At 45.1% G+C, this 16030-nt stretch overlaps 1 protein-coding gene across 1 annotated transcript in view; it reads left to right on the top strand.

The window, feature by feature from the left end:
* Positions 1-5553, top strand: part of LOC147668322 (maestro heat-like repeat-containing protein family member 1) — an 87477-nt gene extending 81924 nt beyond the window's left edge. The window contains exons 16-18 of the mRNA XM_086948600.1: positions 2158-2241; positions 3800-3871; positions 5509-5553. Coding sequence (XP_086804726.1) covers positions 2158-2241; positions 3800-3871; positions 5509-5553 — 201 coding nt within the window. The remainder of the gene's footprint in view (positions 1-2157; positions 2242-3799; positions 3872-5508) is intronic.
* The last annotated feature ends 10477 nt before the right edge of the window (positions 5554-16030 follow it).

The raw sequence follows: 16030 nt of genomic DNA, 5'->3' as shown, positions 1-16030 counted from the left end.
ATGGAGGAAAGGAAGGAAGGGTACCAAAATTCTCCTGTCTGAGGAGGATGCTCTACGTCTGTCCTCTGGTTGTGACCAGAGTTGCCCTCCTATCAGTCTGCTACACTTCTTCTTAGGGTGGGATGGTTGACCCCCTACAGTCTCCCGAGATGTCATTGGCTCCTTTGTTTATATGGGCAGTTATTTCCTCTCCACTGCTCACTCCCAGGCCTCTTCCGGGCTCTCAAAGAAAATGGTTCTCCACTGTGACATTAATTTCAATTTGGCAGGTTATATCAGCATATATTGAATGTCCACAGCCCTGACTTTCTACTTAATCTCTAAGAAAGATTTACAAAGGAGCTGCACTTTAGTTGTGTAATAATGGATGTCTAGATGTTGGCGTACCTGCCACAGGATATATTATCAGTTCACAAAGTTCAGTACCCTGATGACAATGGCTCTAGTGGGTCCCCCCCGTCGGAGGCCTTAGGGCAACCACCCTGTGTGCCCTTTCCAGAACAAAGTAGGGGGAAAACTCACAATCCAGGATCCAGGGTCTGAAGCATTCCATGAGGAATTTCTCTGGGTGCTGGTTTTACATGCCCTCTGGGAGGCCCACCAGCCATAAGGGCAGAGGAGGGTCACCCCCTACACCTGATACAGGGAACATCTGCCTACGCTGGTCCAGGACAGGGGCCACGCCCTCTATCCTCTTGAGACACCACAGTGAGGTGGAGTATTGCTGTACTTGTTTGACCGTCCAAGCCCAGTGTTTGCTGTAGTGGGCTCCTGGGGGGTCACCTCCTGAGGGGGAAGCTGTGTGCCCATCTCCTACCTTTGGGGTGAGACGTCATGTGCGGGTTTCCACCCACCCAGGCTGCAATCGTAGTCCTGGATTCTCATGTTGCTCAGTCTGTCTCATCTACCCTTGTCCGCCAATTTGGCTGGGCTGTCACAAGCCCATGTGGCTGCCTAGAGGTGAAAGGGGGTCCCTACCTCTCTTCTCCATGTGACTGTTTCTTCTGACTCGCTGTGCCCCAAGAGTGAATGCTGAGGTAAACGTGGGTCGCTGCTGTGGGATTGCAGCTCCAGGTTGTGTCCGTTAGCGTCATGCCAGTCTCACGGCAGGGCGTTGTTTGCCTAATGCGTTTCTCTTGTCCCCGGCTTGGGTAAGCTGAAGGGGAAAAGCGCGGAGGCCGCCTCATGGATTTTTGCCTCAGAGAAAAGGTTGCCCCATAGTCAGCTCTTCCAGGATGCAGTTGCAGTCCTGGCTACTTATAGCGCCCAGCCCATCTCCTCCACTTTAAGGTACCCGTTCCGCTATTACGAGCTACCGCTTGGAAGTGAAAACAGCTTTGTCCCACACCCCGGCTAATCAGCTGTCTTCTCTCCCTCGCTCATCCCAGGAATCGATGCAAAGGGGGGTTTGCCACGGTGGGTTCACAGCTCCAGGTGGAGTTTGCCACCGGCAGGCCATACGCACACCCATGTTGTCGATCACCAAAATGATCTCTCTCATCCCGGGCTCCCTGGATGGGCCAAAGGGGGTGAATATGAGGGCCATTGTTCAGGTGCTTGCAACCGAAAAAAGGTCGCCTAAGGGTCGGATTCAGCACGATTCTCAGAGCAGACACCAGTTTGTTAAAAATGTGGCCACAATCCTAGGGTGCTTGGCCACGCCCCCCAGTAATTTCTTCCCTGATGCTCTTTACAATGTAGTTGAGGAGAGTGATATGTCAATGGTAGATGATCCCTTTGGAGCCGGGATGGTATTCATCAATAAGGTAGAAAAAGGTAGAAAATGTATTGTTTAGGAGTCATATAAGATTTCTTGAGTAAAGAGCAGAGTGAGCACTTCTAGTAGCAGTACACTTGTACACTGCCAGCTCACCATTATTCACTATTTCTGCATCTTTGATCTATTACTCACAAATAGAAACATTTCACTCACACATATCTTCTACTTTAAAAGGTGATGAACGCAAGGTGCTATGGATGTGAAATGCCAAAATAGGAAGCAAGCATAGTATGCAGTTACTTGTACAATTTTTTTTCTCCATTTTTAGTTGTTTGAGGTGTGCAGCGTTTCATGACTTCCATCTCTGGAAACTCATAACAGTCCACCTTTGTTGACAATGGTCTTGGTAATGCTGATCTTTTTTATTATATTTTCAGTATCCATATAAACTACTTGAAGAAGTAACACCACCGGAACACAGAGATGCCTTCAACATCCCCACCTTAGCAGCTGAGAAACATGTGAGTCTTCTTTAAAATACCATAACATCATGTTTATGTGCCTCCTCTCTCGGACTCAGTTTCTTCCATTCCATCTTCACAAATCAAAGTAAATCTGCAAGATATCACAGGAATAACTGCCTGTGGAAAATGCACTCCATTCTCAGAAACAAAGGAATTCTTTACGATACTAGCAAGGAGTGAATGGTGTAGCAACTCAATCCGTCTCTCAGCCACTGGTACCCTTAGAAAGCTAGAGCTGATTTCTTAATTTCAAAGACGGTTTTAGTGCATAGAGTAAACAGATAGAGTTGGAATCTATCTCCTGCTGGTAACAGGGATTAATTAAAACAATTGTCTTGACTACTAGACTAACCTCTTCTGTGAGAGATGAGAAAACAATACACTGGGTTGATCCTACTTGTGGACAAGCAAGAACTTATGGGCTCAAAAATTCCATTTCACTCTAGGATCAAATTTTGCCTCACTTCTAAACTAGACAAAGGAAACAGCTGGCATTGGCTTTGAGCAAAGAATAAAAAAATCTTCTCTTAAAAAATTGGTCACTCCCAGATTTCGCAGGTGCAAGTGGGGTGGCCGCTCCGTTTCTGTGGCAGCCGTAAAACTCTGGAAATCTTTGCCCCTTCTGATATCCAAGGCAGACTCCCTTCCGGTCTTTAGGAAGCTCTTGAAGACCTGGGACCAGATGCATGACCCATTTTTGCATGCACAAATGGGTTAGCGACCTGTTTGCACATGCAAAATCTAATAGGGCCATGTACAAACCCTATTTAGCAAGTAGCAATTTATTTGCAATTTGATAAATAGGATTTGCAACTCACAATTAGGATGGGGCATTCTGAGGGTGTCCCTTCCTAATTGCGATTTGCTACCCTATGTAAGGATGTTTTGCGATTGCAATTGCAGTCCCAAAACACTCACAATTTACCGCCCTCTTCAAGAGGGTGATAATGCACTCTCAAATGAGAAGGTGTCCCCAGGGGACCCTTCCACTTTGCAAATGCAGGGGAAAACAAAAACGTTAATTTGTAAACACATCCAGTTTTCCTTTAAGGAAAAGGAAAAGGGGCTGGATTTAAAAAAAACTGCTTTATTGAAAAGCAGTCCCAGACATGGAGGTCTTCTAAGTCGAGCAAGTCGCCATACCTTTGAAGGCCAGCCATTCTTACTGGGGTCGCAAACTGCGAGTGCCTCATGAATACTGATGAGGCATGTATTGTGCAACCCCATTGGGAATCACAAACAGTGTCTATGACACTGTTGTACATGGCATTTAGCGACTCGCAAATTGCGACTCGAAATTGAGCGTAATTTGCAAGTCGCTAAATGCCCCGGTCGTACATCTGGCCCCTGGTTATTTGCCTCCTAGCAGGTTGTTGTTGCTGTCACTTCTCTCTGTTCACTTAGCGCCTTGACACCAGCTGGTATAAGTGCGCTTTATAAATACTATCCTATCGTATTACCTAGGATCAACCAGTTTTGCCATTTTAGAGAGAAATATATCAACAGTTTTACAAGTCTAAATAGCCTTCTTGTTTCCATTCTCTCTATCTATCAGCTTGAGAACATGATCAAAATGATGAACAGCACTCTCAGGTTGTGCGAGTTCATACTATCTACAGAGGGCGAGGTAAGATTTTGATGCTTTTTTCTGTCAATGTGAGAGAGAGTGTGAGTACTATCCAATTGAAAGAATCACACAACTAACCGTTACTAATCAATGTGGTCTCTGGAATGTAATGTAAATGTAAGGTGGATTTGTAAAGCAGTGCTTGTCACCCATGAGGGTATCCAGGGGTTTCTCCCATCCAATTATGGGTTTGCTTTACTTGCCAAATAATCCATCCTATGATACACACTTTGCAGTTTTCCACAAATAAATGTTTGGCTTGTTTAGAAGGATCAAATATAACACATGGTGCTGCGCGGTGGCAAACGTTAACTACTCACCTGATTGTTTCACCCAAGTGTTATATTGGTACTAGAGAGGCAGAACGTCTTGTGAGAACAGCATTAATATGTGATGAAACAGCAAAATAGTATTATCACAGAATGCACTACATTATGTTGCATCATTTTCACTGTGTTCAATAATTTGGCCTTCCAAATGTGTCTCTGAACATGAATATTGTGAGGCACTAATATCATTGACAAAAAGTCGAGAGACAAAATGTCAAAAGGTATTTGCATAGATTTTCTGTACCTAATTCCACATCTGTGTATAAAAAAAAACATACACATATATCTTCATTTATGTGGCGTTAATAATGGCAAATGTATACATCTCTCTGTGCATTTACCATTCGATATTTTGTCCCTCTATATTTTGTCCACTGTTTTACTGTGCCACAATATTCTTGTCCTAGATATTAAAGAATACAATCGGCCCTTCATAGTCTTGGAATTCCAGAACCACTTCTGATGGAAGACATTTGATTAATGTTTTAAATTACATTACAGTTGGGTGTGTAGAAAAAGAAGTAAATGCATAGGTTTTCAAGAGTCTTGGGAAAAAGTTAAATCAACATACGACATGGAGAGACTGAGGCTCACATCCCAATGGTGCTGTAGAAGGAGCGTTTCTGGGGTAGGGTCATTCAAAGCAGTCCTCATCATATAAGAAACACATTTATGTTGATTAAGATTGGGTGCAAAACCTTTTAAAAGAGAAAGACTTTGTTTATATGAATTAATTACATGCATCATGTGAGAATAGAGCTCCCAAGAGCTTGACTGTCATCCCTATATGGATGATTTGGGATTGCCACAGAAGAGCAAAATAATTCTGCAAATCTAGTTCAGATGCAAGGGGGGCCCGATGGGTAAGTAACATTATCTGCCCCCTAGAGTCCAAGACTGGTGTTTATCAGGTCGCGGTCAGATTGTTATAAATAATCTGAATGAGTACAAAACTCCTACTGGCTGTTTAGAGACTTCAAAGAGTAGTAGAATTCTGTGGAGTAGCTCCTGCGTGGGAGAGGTTGTGACACTGGAGAAGAGATGAGGCCGCTACTGGAGTACAATATTGTATGGAAGCACATTTTTATGAACTGTCTTACCTCTTGTAGTGTTTAAAGAGGCATAATCTCTTCCCAGCTAACTCCCCCTTTACCTTACTTAAAGTTATTTAAATTCTTTGCAAGCCAACATTTAAAGCAAGGCAAAAGATATTTTATGAGCTCATGGTGCCTCCACGTTGCTTGCTAGACTGTGAGGATGGGCAATTGCCTACTTTACCAATCTGACCTTGTACCTTTCAACTTTCAGGTTCCAGCCGAAATGCCATCTTTCGATTCTGACCACTGTGACTGATATCACTGATCACATTTATGGAGGATCCCTCACCATTTCCTTTCTTTACATATTTATTTAAATAAACATTTAGTATATACCTATTTATGTATTCCATATTTATTTGTTTTATTCAACAGCAAATGTTATACCTCCATTGATATCTTTTTTTAGTATTGTATTTATTAACCACTTATTGATGCCTTATTATTAACTTGTATTATGTTATAAAACTCAATACAAATTTTCAACACAAAAAATATGTGTAATGTGAATGTTCCTACCCACACTTAACTGAAGGTAAACATTGTCCCATTTTTTGTTTGTTATGCATTTTAAGGTGCCCTTGGAACATAATAAATTAAATAAAGAAAATCCATACTCTTGCCTTTAATGAGAGCTATCATATATTCTTGGCTACATGACTGGCATAATCCTTCAAGATAGAGTTTTAAAACTAAGTAGGTGTGGGGCATATTGCAACACTCTTGAAAAGGCCCACTCAGCAAGGTTTTTTAATGCAGAATTTAAGATTTGGGTGGAACATGTTTCTTAAATCACATTCCCAAATTTGAAACACAGGGACACACTGGTCTTTGTCTATGAATTTGCTTGGTTCAGACATGTGCAAGAGAATCAACACGAAGAAAAGAATTCTGTTTATTAGCTGGGCAGTAAACTCTGCTGCACTTCCGGAGTTTGCAGAGTATTTCCCACTCTGTGCCCTGCACAGAGCACGGAGATCCGAAAAACTCTGCAAAGTGGCATGGAGTGGAGTATTTCCTCTCTCCTGGCTCACCAAGGCTAGACTATCTCTTGGCGAGAATCCTCAACATGGGTTGTCACAGCAGATCGTTACTGCTCACGTTGAAAAACCGGCCACTTGCATTGAGGAAGCTGCCACTCAAGTTAAACATGTTTTCAATTGGCAGAAAGAAGCTTGCTCCTCTTGCTCTGCTTGTGGTGCTGTTCACGCTGTTTTACTTCTTGTGGTAAAAATCAGCAGTGTGACTTATCTCACTCTGCTGCTTGTGGACCTCCATGCAGCACTGTGGAATTTTTTGTCACTCAAGCCTACTAATTTGTCCCTTGTTTATGTAAACGCTTATGCCAGCCATTAAAAAGCCATGAAGAATCTAAGAAACCACATTTACACAAATCACCATAAAAAACAAATCCATGCTGATCACATTTATGAATCTTCTTCAACTATTTTCAACCATCTTCGTTATTTGGGATGTTTCAATGGACAAAAATAATCTCACTGTTTCAATTATTATGTAGTGTCCTTGAGCAGGGTAATGGGCCCATACATCTTTCTTGAGGAAATAAATAACAAAGTAAAAAAAAAGTGAAAGAGTATCTAAGCCCCTAACTCGCAGGAGATTTTTCGCTTTTTACCCCAAATGATTTTTTCGACTCCTGACTCATTCTAAGAAGGAAGAGATGTAACTGAGGATCATATGGCTTCTCTGGCATAAGTAAGAGACAAGGTAATTAGTAAACAAACCCCGTAGCTGTGTGTCTCAAAATGTCCTTTCTTATTGTTAGATTTGGGGGTCTGTAGTTGGCCCAGGTAGGTACTTGTGACAAATAGGGCCCCTTGCCTCTAGTCTGGGTAAGGGGGGTATACTCCTAAAATAACCCCTGCTCACCCTATTGGTAGCTTGGCACGAGCAGACAGGTTTATCTCAGAGGAAGTGTGTAAAGCATTTGTGAACACATACAGTAATCAAGTGACAACACTACAGATGGATACCACACAGGTTTTATATAAAAAATAAGTATTCTTTATATAGGCTTATCACAAGACCACTACCAACAAAAATTCACAATCCTAAAATTAAGATGGTCGTTTTAGCTTAGTTCTCTTTAGTTCTTAAAATGCAACACTTTGAGTCTATGTACCTTAAGATGCGACACGAAGGGCAACGAAAGTGTTGCAACGATGGAAATGCAGCTAATATCCGGTGCAAAGAAATAAAGATGGTGCTTTCTCCTTGATGCGACGCGCTTCCCGGTAATGCGGCTGCATCTGCTGCAATGTCGATCCTCTTCTCCGGCGATGAGCGGCGACAGGCCCTGCGACATGCTACTCGGAGATGCGGCGGCAACTGATACAACGTCGATCCTCTACTCCTACGACACGCTTCCCGGTGAGGCGGCGGCGTCTGCTGCAACATCGATACTCTCCTCTGGCGATGCGAGGCACCTCATGTTGTGAAGAGGCAGCTCTGCGACACACTTCTCGATCTTGAGTCGTGCTACCAGCTCCTTGCGACGCGCAAGTCCCTAAAAAGTCCAACACAACTGCAGGCTCTTCAGGAGAACTCTTGAGGAGCCAGTGGGTGAAGTCTGCTGTGGTGTGGAGTGCAAAAAAACGATGGATTTGGGCCCAGATCTTTTGACTGGGGTGAATGTGTGACATTGATCCACATTCGGTCCATCACTTGTTGTTTTTGCAATTGCCATCCCTGAGACTTCAGCAGGAGGCAAGCTCTGTTGCAAGCCCTTGGAGAGCCTTACACAAGTTGATGAAAGTACACACAAAGTTCCTCTCACCTTTCTTTGGCAGTTAGGCAACCACTGTAGGCCAGTCCCCCAAGCAGCACTTCAGCTTAGGGATAATCTTTCCTCAGTTTCGTCAGGTTCCTCTCCTCAGCAAAGGTTTTTTCTTGTTGTCCAAAAGTGATCTAATTTCTTGGGATGAGGGTCCCAATATTTATACCCCAAAATTATTTGTCCTCTGAGGGCAGAGGGGGTTTTGCCTAGTCCAAACCAGTTCAGATGTCTTGTGTGGGTTTCCACTCACCCAGGCTGCAATCGTAGTCCTGGAGTCTCATGCTGCTCAGTCTGTCTCATCTACCCTTGTCCATCAGCTCAGCTGGGCTGTCACAAACTCTTGTGGTTGCCTAAAGGTGAAAGGGGGTCCTTATCTCTCTTCTTCTTGAGACTGACTCCTCAGCCTCGCTGTGCCCCAACAGTCAATGCTGAGGTAAAGGTGGGTCTCTACTGTGCGATTGCAGCTCCAGGTTGTGTCCATTGCCGGCATGCCAGTCTCACGGCAGGGCGTTGTATGGACTAATGCGTTTCTCTTGTCCCCGGCTCCCAGCATGGACTTGGGTAAGCCAAAGGGGACAAGGGTTCGGGCCACCTTATGGATTTTTGTATCAGAGAAAAGGTTGCCCCATAGTCGGCTCGTCCAGGCAGCCCATCTCCTCCACTCTAATTTACCCATTCCGGTATTACGGGCTACCACTTGGAAGTGAAAACAGCTTTGTCCCACACCCCGGCTAATCAGCTGTCTTCTCTCCCTCGCTCATCCAGGAGTTGATGCAAAGGGGTGTTCGCCACTGTGGGTTCACAGCTCCAGGTGGTATTTGCCACCGGCAGGCAGTCTTCTGGCAGGTCATATGCACACCCATGTTGTCGATCACCGAAATTATCTCTCTCATCACAGGCTCCCTGGATGGGCTCAGGTGAGTCAAAGGGGGTGAAAATAAGGACCATTGTTTGGGTGCTTGCGACCGAAAAAGGTCGCCTAAGGGTCAGATTCAGCAGGATTCTCAGAGCTGACACCAGCTTGCTTAAAACGCGGCCACCATTTTAGGCTGCTTGGCCACGCCCACCAGTAATTTCTTTCCTGATGCTCTTTACAATGTAGGGGAGGAGAGTGATATATAATGGTAGGTGAGCCCTTTGCAGACATGATGGTATTTATCAGATAAGGTAGAAACTGTATTCTTTTTTTTTTTTTGCAAGACCTTTATTGTCATTTGATAATCGTACACAGCCAGGAGCCTACAACCCTGGGGCCGGCTGCGAGGTAAGAAATAGGACAAGCCAATGAAGGAGTTACACAGCCCTTCAGCCGACAACGCTAGGTCCGGTGGCTTAATGCATTACATGAAGTCTTACAGTTTTATGGTTCTTTTGTAGATGTCCAACGACAAACAGAAAACAATTACTTAGAAACCTGAAAATGAGACCATTACAATCCAGCTGTCACAACAGTGTAATCTGTATGATTCATGACATGTACAATCCGACGGGACAGTACGGCACACAACCATCACAACATCGACCCTTACATTGTAACTCATGTATATGGATCACTCACGCGCGTCCACATCCAGTGTACCCATATAATCTGTGAAGTAGTCCCAAAAGTTCTTGGGCCTAGATTTCACCGGTAGCTCTTCCTCGTATGTTAACAGCTTATCTCTACAGCTGGACATGTTGTGTAGCCATCTGGATGCTTTTGGCACTTTCCTACTGTGCCAGCATTGTGCAATCTGTCTTTTGGCCAACAGTAGGGAAATCACACAAAATTTGCGTTTGGCGGCTTTAAGATGTGGTACGATTCCTAGCAGGCAGGACCGTATTGTGCATTCTACCTCTACCCCTATCATAGTAGAGAGTGTTGTGGTTACCTCCGCCCAGTAGTCTTGGACCTTTAGGCATGACCAAGCCAAGTGTGCGAAATCTGCGCCCTCCACCCCACTTCTCTTACACCTGTCTTCTACTTGTAGGCCACATTTACACATACGCGCAGGCGTGTAGTACGCCTGATGTACAAACATCAGGATTTGTGTTAATGCGCAAGTTTGCTGCCATTCTTGGTCTGTCAGTGAATCCTCTAATACCGTGTCCCATCGTGCTTTAGCCTTCTCAGTGGTGTGTGGTATCTCAGCCTGTGCTGTGGAGTATAGTCTTGATACTAGGTGCGATAAGTCTTGGGTTTCAATGAGCAGCTGTAGTGTGTCTAAACTATCTGGTTCGTTGGGGAATGTAGGATAAAGTTCTTTCAGTGCGCGTTTCAATCTGAGGTGCGAGAAGTGGAACATGGGCGACTTGTTTTGAATATATGTTAGGTCCTCAATGTCAAGAAATGTGCCCTCATGAAACAGGTCACCCATTATTTCTATGCCCACTTGTTGTAATAGTGACATGCCCACTTTTTCACCTGTGACCGACAACACCTGATGGTGATGTAATGGCATTGCAGGTGCATATAGCGGGGTCTTATGCGCCAGTTGCCCGAGTTTCTGCCAGGCTTTGACTGTGGTGTCGATAGTGTTGATGTCTTGAGCATGAAGGGGTTGTCTGACATGAGACAGGATTGCTGTCAATGGGATTGGTTCCCCGTCCCCTTCCTCAATGGCAGTATGAGCGATGTACGGTAACTCGTGGTACCAATAAGCAGCATATTGGGCCTGGGCACATAAATAATACAATAGAAAGTCCGGCACCCCGAAACCTCCCCGGATATATGGAAGAGTTAGATCCACGCGAGCCTGTTTGCCTGCCCATATGAGCTTTAGTACGAGTGATTTTATGCGGCGGAAAACCTCTCCAGGGGGTGTGATAGGGATGTTATTAAAAAGGTATAATAGTTTAGGTAACACATTCATTTTCACGATCGCTATGTGATCCGCCAAAGATAGTGGCAATTGTATCCAACGCTGTACCTTGTCTTCCAATTTGGAGATCGCTGACCCATAGTTCGACCTGATAATCACCTCAGGGATTCTATGATACATCACACCCAGATACCGTATGGGATCTTTCTGCCATTCTAGCGGATATTCAGTGTCAAAGGGAGTCGTCGTATCCGTTAGAGGGATAATGGAGGATTTGGACCAGTTTATGGCCAATCCTGAGTGTCCCCCGAATTTGATATACTCTCGCAGCAGCCGATTTAAATGTATGTTGGGATCGCGAACGTATAACAACATATCGTCTGCGTACAGCGAGATATGAAGTGGTCTGGAAGGGAACTGCAGGGCCGACGATTTGTATTTCTGTCTGATCAGGCAGGCCAATGGCTCCAGTGCTAGCGTGAAGAGCAAGGGTGAAAGCGGGCACCCTTGCCTGGTACCTCGCTCTATATTAAAGATGTCAGAGAAGTAACCATTCACTCGAACTCGGGCGCACAGATTGGTGTATATCAACGATACCCATTGTACGAAACGTTTGGGGAAGCCCATTCTCTGCAGAATAGCAATCAGATAGCTCCCTTCAATAGAATCGAAAGCCTTAGCGGCATTGAGCATGACTGCCACTGCCTTCGTGGAAGGCTGAAGATAGTGCGAGAGGGCAAACAGTGTCCTAGTGTTATGGGATGTTGCCCGCGTAGGGATAAACCCTGCCTGGTCCGGGAGGACCAATTTCGTCATCAGTGGAGTCAGCCGAACAGCCAGTAATTTCGCGAGTATTTTGGAATCAGTATTGATAAGCGATAGCGGTCTGTAAGAGTTGCACAATTCCGGGTCTTTGGAGGGTTTTAAAAGGGCGATTATCACAGCTTCCGAAGTGTAGGGGGTAATTCTGCCCGGTCGAAAGCTGCACCGTACATTTCTACCATATAAGGCGCAAGCACATCTACGTATTGTTTATAAAATTCATTTGTGTACTCGTCTGGGCCAGGTGCCTTCCCGTTCGGAAGTGATTTGATCACGTCAGTCACTTCCTCTACCGTAATGGGTAACGCCAAATATTCCCTCTGGTGAGGTACCGGGTTTTTACCCGGTGCCGGGGGAAACACCCAAAGACCTCGAGTCCCTCCTGTTTTGGACCACAGAAACACAGAGTCTTCTAGGTGATGGCAAAGATCGTATTTATTGGCTGCAACCAGTAACAGGTATCCTAGAAGTACAATAACATGAAGCACATGTATGTTCTCAGGAGACTGCTTGTTTTTACAGAACCAGCCTTCTCTTTTTATACAAAATATTGAGCTTCAGGCAAGAATTCCTTGTTTTACAGTTTGACCATATACATATTTTCACTACAAAGAAAAAGCAGAGTCACGATGACAAGCCCACATTTCAGTCTGTCCAGTTTGTGATAGATTACCCGGCAAGGCCCAGAACTTTCATCAGATATCGACAGACCCCTAATAAAATCGGGCACCTCCTCCTTGTAAAACAGGTCATAAAGAAGAAACAGGGCAGGTGTGTGTGAGATAAAACATAGCTTGTATGCGATGAACGGTTTATGACATGTTATGCCTTGATACTAATCTTGTTCGGCCATTGGGAAAGGAACTGCCCGAACAGGTTTGGCATGAGGCAGTGGAGTCAACTCGCCCAGGTCACAGAGGAGTCAGCAAAGGTGTACGTTGTACGTGTCCTTTTAGATCGAATTCGGCCTTTGGTCGTTTTGACTATGTAAGGGCAATCACAAAATGGATGCCGCTCACAAAATGGAACCCGAGGGTTCAAAGACAAAAACTACGATTTCAGGGTGATTGCGTCACTCGATCATGACGCAAATGTTGATGTATAGTATCCCAATCATTACCGGTCTGCCGATACCAAAATCGTCATGGTACAATGATATTTATGAAACGGATGCAGAGCTGCGGTACCACACAATAGCGGGGTCCAGAATTTTCAGTACCACAGACCCTTCTTTTGCCCTTATATAGGCAATAACCTATACTCATTCTAATCTGAGTCTAGGTCTGTATACATAAAGTCATTGAGATGCTTCTGTAGCATCATCCTATTACTTTACCTCTTGATACAGGTTTCCTTACACATGATGTAGCACAGAGGGCACATATTGCAGGAGCACACTGCACGCACAGGCAGAACATAAACAGAACGGCTAAGACCATCCCAATGACTATCAGAATCTTCCATCCCCAGGCAGATATCAGTTCCCAGAACCACCCCATTAAGGACCAGTCTCTTTTGTCCACATGAATGGACTCAGAGATCTTATGCAATTTGGAGATGGCCTGGTATACTGTCGGAGAGTTATCTGGGATGAAGATGCAGCAACTGGATTGGATCACCTTACATACCCCACCACGATCTGCAAGTATGACATCTAGGGCAACCCTGTTCGGAAGAGTCATAAGGCGGTCCGACTGGAGCTCCGCAGTCAAGTTACTAAGGGCACCAGCCGTTTCAATCACGGCGGATTCAACTACCCTCGTCAATTGGCGAATGTTCTTGTTGTTCACCATAGGCCCCCAAAACGGCAGAAAACCTTTTGCGAAATCCCCAAACTCCTGTTCCGCAGTGTCGTCTTTACTCACAACACCCCTAACTGTCCTTGTCCTATGGTAATCTGCCGCGGCCGTGTAGGTGGGTGGCAGCAGGAACGAGATAAAACATGTGCCCGAAAAGTCAGGGGGCAGCCATGTATATGCTCTATCATGGCAGATGAAATATGTACCCTTAGCTGCTAAGAATGAAGGGGAGGTCTGAGACGCGAAAACATATGTTTCGGTACAGACGCTCTTTCCTAGCTGAGCTCTGGGGTTTTTGCCATTTCCCTGCAGACATAGGTGACCCTGATGGGGTACTATCCAGATTGGGGAGGACTTCTTTGCTCGCTGGCTCTCACTCAAGGAAATTTCATAGTTTGTTATATTCCATCTACTGTAAGCCTGCAATTCGTCTCTGGGAATCGTTCTATACGTGTCGATATCTCTACTCATATTTCTGATTCCCACAACTAGTGCCTTGTTGCTCGAGTTGCTTCCTGTGGAACGTGAGGAATATGGTTCGAGGGCAAATAGGAACATTGTTTGAAATGCCCACAGAGAACCATAGTAGCTAAATGGCAAGACAAAATAAGGGATACCTTTATCTGTCGTGTGCGGCATAAGTCCACACACCCAACAATTTGTCGTGTTCACTACAAACTGGTGTTGGTGTAGGAGCTGAACGAATGAGTTATTTATAAATTCTAATCTCCTAGAGGACTCATGTTCGGGCAGGGGGTGAAAAGAATGCGAGGAAACAGTAGGAGGAGGTATGGGCTGTGTAGTGGGTGCAAATGAAACTCGAAAGGTGTATAAAGCATAGCCAATTAAAAACATCATTATACTACACAACATAAAAATGCATACTATTAAAAATCGTGTTTTTGCCATTACAGTGCATATTCTGGTTTCAAAGTTCGTTGATCTGGCAGGTCTCTCTATGTTGGGAAACTCCATCCTCCCTAATTTGCTGCCCGCGGTGGGAGGTTGTTTCTGCTAAGGAGTGCTTCTGTCAGTCCAGGGTAACTCTCTTGAACCGACCAGAACTGTCGACCTAACCGTCTCCAGCTGCACTCCAAAGACTGTGGCAACCGCGACCCTAGCAGCACAACCGGATGGCGGTTCAAAAAAAACTAAAATGAGCAAGTTTCCTAGATGAGAGAGCTGCACAATAAAAAGTAAAAAAGGTTTATTTGTCCATAGTCATAGGTCTCAGCCTCAAATTATAACGATTGGTACCAGGTGCCGTTTGGTCTAGAAACAGAAGTTCAGGCTCTGTAGTGTCCAATCGCATTGACGGTGGCGCAGATCCTTGCAGAATGTCGTCACTTTCGCGTACAGAGTTTGTTCCTTTTATCTGTGCATCACTAAAGAGCAAGAAGCGAGGCAAAGTCTCGGTCTCAGAGTCAGCAATCCCTTCCTGGACCCGCTGGTCGTAAGGCAGAGGTAACGGGACCCTCTTGCAATGGGTCCCGTGGATCCAGTTTTTCTTTCCTTCCACTCGAACCGACGATCTTGTGGAGAGGATAACTAGGTGGGGACCGGTCCAGCGGGGCTCATCATTCTTTGTCCGCTGGAAGTTTTTCACGAGGACATAGGTTCCAGGATCGATAGGGTGTCCTGGAGCTTCAGAGGCCTGAGGTAGGATGTCGTGGACCTGTTGGTGTAAAACACGCAATTTAGCCGTCAATTCATACAGATAGTCAAGCAGTACAGGATGCTCTATTTCACTAAACCTGGTGGGCCTTGGCACTCCCCATATGTTGGCCGGGCGGCCGAACACAATTTCATGTGGAATAAGTCCCACTCTAGAGTGAACAGTCATTCTTGTGGATAGGAGTGCCAAGGGCAGGGCGTCAGGCCATTTAAGACCTGTGCTTGCTTGAATCTTGGCCAGTTTCAGTTTTAAAGTGCCATTATAGCACTCTACTAGTCCAGCTGATTGGGGGTGATTTGCAGCGTGGAACTTCTGTTGTATGCCTAGCCCCTCACACACTTTCTTCCTCACTCGTCCCACAAATTCACTTCCATTATCACTCCAAACCATACTAGGCATTCCAAACCTAGGGAAGAATTCCTTGACAAGGGCTTTAGCTGTGGATAAGGCAGTGTTGTCCTTAAGGGGATATGCTTCCACCCACCTGGAGAAGGCACAAACAACAACGAGTACGTATTTCAGATTGTTGCACCTTTCCATGTGGATGAAATCTAGCTGCAAAACCTCGAACCGATACGTTGGAGGCGCAAAATGACCAGCTGGAGTTGGGGTTCCTCTACCAGGGTTGTATTTCAGACACACCATACAATTCTTGACCACATTCTCTGCACACTTAGGGATCCCAACATTTTGCCATACTGGAGCCAACAACTTACAGATCCCTTTCACGCTAATGTGAGCCATTCCATGAGCCATTGTCACCACGGCAAGCACATACGCATCGGGTAACAACCATCTCTGATGTTCTGACAATTCGACCCAACAACCATTCGCATCCA

Source organism: Lissotriton vulgaris, unplaced genomic scaffold (genome assembly GCF_964263255.1).
Source record: "Lissotriton vulgaris unplaced genomic scaffold, aLisVul1.2 SCAFFOLD_555, whole genome shotgun sequence".
Lineage (NCBI taxonomy): Eukaryota > Metazoa > Chordata > Amphibia > Caudata > Salamandridae > Lissotriton > Lissotriton vulgaris.
The sequence above is the reverse complement of the archived record's forward strand: the minus strand, read 5'-3'. Positions and strand labels throughout refer to the sequence as shown.